The sequence below is a fragment of the Galeopterus variegatus genome, unplaced genomic scaffold (assembly GCF_000696425.1).
Source record: "Galeopterus variegatus unplaced genomic scaffold, G_variegatus-3.0.2 Scaffold12255, whole genome shotgun sequence".
Lineage (NCBI taxonomy): Eukaryota > Metazoa > Chordata > Mammalia > Dermoptera > Cynocephalidae > Galeopterus > Galeopterus variegatus.
Genome location: NW_007738366.1, coordinates 2,405 through 7,640, shown reverse-complemented (window position 1 = coordinate 7,640; position 5,236 = coordinate 2,405). Strand labels below are relative to the sequence as shown.

Below are 5,236 nucleotides of genomic sequence, written 5' to 3'. Positions count from 1 at the left end.
GATCTATATTATCCTTTTTAATGACAATATGGTATTTTGTGCTTCAAAAGTAGCCAAATAAATTTAAGCAACCCTCAACTGATAAACTTTTGTGTTGGAACCAAATTTTAAAAAATATGCACCAAATTACAAAGCATATATATAACCTGTTGCTCACTGTTTTCGGGCATATTGGATTTCTTTCCCTTCCCAGAACTCACCAAGTGCTTCCTGTCCAGGCAATTTGACTTTACTGTTCCTTTTCTGTTTGCTGTAGAAAGAATGGTCCTCCTTTGGCTCTGGTCAGGTTCAATTCCCCTTCATCGTTTAGGTTCCATGAACACATCTCCTCTTTAAAGAGACCTTTCTATATAAAAAGACATTCCTCAAACCAAATTATTTTCTAATATTCTACTCTGTTTATTTCCTTCTTTATTCTTTTTGCAATCAACATTAATCTTATTTACTTCTTTACTGCTGGTGTTTTAAGGTGGTAATTAACCACGCTCTCTCTCTGCTCCAAGTCCAGAAAAAACAAAAATAAATAGAGACAAGAATCACTTAGAAATAATAAAAAAAAAAACTATGCTTTTCTAGTGATGCTTATTGGAAAACATGATTCATATCTTTAATAAAATTTCCCTGCAAATTAAAATCACAACTATTAGCCCACCACCATCTGCACACACAGAGGAGGGAACATGCTCTTGTAAGTTTTATGCCAAAAGTGGTAGAATGCATATGGCCAAAAAAGACAGTAGAGAAGTTCATCCCAATTATCTTTTTTTCTGTTTTATAAGTTATATGAATTATGTGACTAAGAGAGGCAAGTATATTCCAAAGTGATTCCATCCAGGAGTATAGAAGTTTTCTCTCCTCAGTGGAAATCTGAGGAGTGAAGTACAGCATGCTAATATGTACTTCATTAGTTATATGAATTATGTGACTAAGAGAGGCAAGTATATTCCAAAGTGATTCCATCCAGGAGTATAGAGGTTTTCTCTCCTCAGTGGAAATCTGAGGAGTGAAGTACAGCATGCTAATATGTACTTCATTATCTGTCTCCCTTTAGCATAAGTCTGCTTTATGCACTGCGGCACCTGCAGAGCCCAGAACCGTGGCTGAGACAGATCCAGCATTCAAGGAACATTTGCTAAGGAACAGATAAAAAAATAAAAAATTTAAAGTATATAAAAAGTTCATTATCAAATTAGCAAAGGTCATAACTGACAACACTTAGTATTAGCTAACATAGAGGAAAGAGGCATGATTATGACATACTGTCAGTGGGACCTGAAAGGGGTCCCGTTTTCCAGAGGGAAGCTATCAGTAGAAATAAAAACCTTTGCAGTATCTGTATTTTTAGGTCTACCATTTCACTTTTGGAATATATCCTCAATAAATGATCATGAATATAAGCAAATTAAAAATTTTTAAGAATATTTATTTTAATGCTACTAAAAATAAGGGAAATAGGAAGAAAAATTTTCAAAAGTAGAAAATTAAGGTGATAGAATATTGTGCTGCTTTTAAATAATATATATAAAATATCATTTTAATATATAAAAAATCTTCATTATATTAAGTGAAAATGGTACCTTAAATATACTCTGCATAATATAATTCCATTTTTAATACATAAGTTTAAATTCATACTTACTAAAGAAAAAAGATATAAATTATTTTTTAAAATATTGTGTTGAATTTGAAACTTTAGCTTGATTTAAAGATAAAGACAGCTCTCAGATTTTTTTTCTGCAAAAAATATTTGAAGAAAATGTACATGGACAGCACCTGGTCACATGGTTCTGTGTGGTGAGGTTGCCATCATCACTTTCACGGCCCTTGGTTTCTCTCTGCTGGCTGGACAGACTTAAGGCCCTTACAGGAAGAGCTTCCTGGAAAGAACTAACCACTGTCCTCCAACTGATGCCAGCCCTGTGACCCGCACAGCATCCACTGGAACAGCACAAGGTTGCTGGCATGGGAACAGGTGATGAGGAAAATAATCAGGGGTTTGATGGCAACCTGAGTGGCCAAAGCTTTGAAGATACCAACAAAAGATTCTGTTATTCTAGAATTTAAAATAAGCTCTGAGATTTGTCACTATATTAAGTAATGGAAGAGAAAAGAGCCAACCAAAATAAAATTGCATTACAGCTATTATTTTTAAATATAACTACTGTTAATGTAAGTTCGTTTCCCCATTTTGAGTGCCTTACTTTTAAAGATCTCAGAAATGTCACATGTTTAATTGTATTTAAGACATATTCACGTGTTCATTGCATGTAACCTAAAGATTTCTTTCCCTCATGCCTAAATTTTTGTATCAGATGCTGATGAAGAAGAAAATAAAACTCTCGCAACAAAACTACAACCACTGAAGATAGAAAAGAGATACCAAAAGGAGCTTCTAGGGAGTATCAGCCAGATGCTGAACAGGAAGACCTTACAAAACATTGAAGAAACTACAAGACTGCGAAGATATTTAGAAGAAATTTCTAATCTGAAATAAGTTAATAGAACACATGCGAGAAGGTAAGTGGATTAGTGAGCGAGTACATAAAGAACAGGGGAGCCTGATCACTTCATATCTTGGACAAGAAAGCAAGCAAGCCTAGGATATGAAAGCATCTCTTAATGTGGCATTTTTTCATCGTCTCTCTTCTACCTCCATTAGTAATCAAGACTCTCACTCTGAAAGGGAAGTCAGAATGCTTAAATTCTCTAAAACAACACGTGTGCATATATGTCTATTTATCTTCTAAAATAAGGTGTATCATAATACACTTTTAACTTCTAATGTATTAGATTTTGCACAATAAGTGTTATATGTAAACTTATATGTATGTTTCCTATTATTCCATCAATACAAGTGTATTTTTCCCATTTTAATGGGCACTTTAAGTTTTGCAGCATATCTAAAAATAAATTCTAGAAAATCCACCCGAAGTGATGCTCTTCTCAATGTTTCCTCTAATGTTGAGTAAATATTTTGCACCTTACATTGCTATACAACTCTAATCTTCCTGTAGTGCATGAGGTCTTGTCTTTCTCTGCCTCAGGAGCATGGGAGGCAACCAGACATGGATCACAGAAGTCACCCTCCTGGGATTCCAGGTCGATCCAGCACTGGAGTTTTTCCTCTTTGGTCTTTTCTCTCTCTTATATACGCTCACCCTGCTGGGGAATGGGGTCATTCTGGGGCTTATCTGCCTGGAACCCAGACTGCACAACCCCATGTACTTCTTCCTCTCACACTTGGCCATTGTTGATATGTCCTATGCTTCCACCAATGTCCCCAAGATGCTGGCAAATCTTGTGAACCAGAAAAGAACCATCTCCTTTGTTCCATGCATAATGCAGACATTCTTGTATTTGGCTTTTGCTGCTACAGAGTGCCTGATCTTGGTGGTGATGTCCTATGACAGGTACGTGGCCATCTGTCACCCACTACGTTACACTGTCATCATGAGCTGGAGAGTGTGCATGGTCCTAGCCATTTCTTCCTGGGTGTTTAGCTTATTCTTAGCCCTGGTCCATTTAGTTCTGATCTTGAGGTTGCCCTTCTGTGGGCCTCATGAAATCAACCACTTCTTCTGTGAAATCCTGTCTGTGCTCAAGCTGGCTTGTGCTGACACCTGGCTCAACCAAGTGGTCATCTTTGCTGCTTCTGTGTTTATCTTAGTGGGGCCCCTGTGCTTAGTGCTGGTCTCCTACTCACGCATCCTGGTCTCCATCCTGAGGATCCGGTCAGGGGAGGGCCGCAGGAAGGCCTTCTCCACCTGCTCCTCCCACCTCTGCGTGGTCGGGCTCTTCTTCGGCAGTGCCATTGTCATGTACATGGCCCCCACATCCCACCATCCTGAGGAGCGGCAGAAGATCCTTTTCTTATTTTACAGTTTTGTCAACCCTATGCTCAATCCCCTCATTTACAGCCTGCGGAACACGGAAGTCAAGGGTGCCCTGAGGAGAGCTCTGTGAAAGGCGATGCCCATGTGAGAGACCTCAAAGATAACATGGTGGGGGGGGCCTTGCCCGTGAAATATGGATGTTGGTGTTTTTGTTCTGTACTACAATAAATTCTGCCTTAAAATGTAATACTATAGATCCATACTTATAAACTGAAACTTCAAAATTTGAGAGGAAAATAAATTCTTTCATGACTGTGTAGAAGTAAATTTGCAGAGAAGATGCAAAAAGCAAAAGATGTAAAATTTGAAAAACTGATTAATATTGCACCCTTTCAAAGTTAATCACTCTGCTCATCAAAGTCACCATTAAGAAACACAAGTTCCCACTACTTGTATCCTGCAAAGAAACAGTAGGTAGTATGAGAATACTTCAAATGTTCATGGAATGAGTTATATTATCTTTCAATTTTATTTTGCCATATACTTTTTGCCTGGTGCATATAAGAACTCCTTAAAATTCATAATACAAAAAATAAACAACCAAATTTATAAACAACTGAATTTATAAAATAGAGCATTTGAACTGACTCTTCTCAAAAGAAATGCAAGTGGTTAATAAGCACATGAAAGGCTGCAATTAGTCAGGAAGAAAATTTAAATAAAGGTCACCGTGAGATGCTATTTTATACCATCTAGAATGTCTAAAATTTTTAATGTATTATACATTTCTGGAATTATTGCAAATCTAATTCCAGTAATTTGGAATCTGCCAATACTAGCAAAGTTTGTACCCATTGAGTTAATAAGAGCAATTACATATTTTCCAGATATATGTTTAGTGAACTTTTTCTGCCAAAAGCCATACAAAAATATTTAAGTCTTTGAGGGCCTTCTTGCCCATCATAACAACTCAACTTTGGCAAAACTAGCCATAGACAGCTTTTGCAAATGAATTGTGTAAATGAATTGTGTGGCTGTGTTTCAATAAAACATTATTTACAGAAATAAATGGCTGCGCAATTGGGGCCCAGGGACAGCGGCTGCTAAACTTGTTCTAGATCTAGGAGCCTGTCCAGTTCCACCTCATTTATGGTTATTGGTCCTCACTGGGTGGGTCTTAAGGGATCATACCATGTGATTAGATGGATTTTAAGGACAAGACTCAGTGGTCACTGTGGAGAAATCCTAGACTGAGGCTCTTCCTCCTGATAACATCTAAAATACACCACGACTTCATGGTCTACGGACGAGATACGTCCATGGTTGCTCCATCATATTTAGCTAATAATACTAGCAATCCAATAAAAACAAGCACAAAGACATCTTGCACATATTAATTTTTT

The 5,236-nt window shown here is 37.2% G+C and overlaps 1 protein-coding gene across 1 annotated transcript; it reads left to right on the top strand.

Annotated features, from left to right (window-relative positions):
* The first annotated feature begins 3,048 nt into the window (after nucleotides 1–3,048).
* Nucleotides 3,049–3,963, top strand: LOC103611016 (olfactory receptor 2A14-like). Its single transcript, XM_008595062.1, has one exon. The coding sequence runs from the start codon at nucleotides 3,049–3,051 to the stop codon at nucleotides 3,961–3,963; it is 915 nt and encodes a 304-aa protein (XP_008593284.1).
* Nucleotides 3,964–5,236: the final 1,273 nt, after the last annotated feature.

Excerpts from the sequence above, each read along its gene's own strand:
- LOC103611016 (XM_008595062.1), top strand. The coding sequence starts at position 3,049 with ATGGGAGGCAACCAGACATGGATCACAGAAGTCACCCTCCTGGGATTC.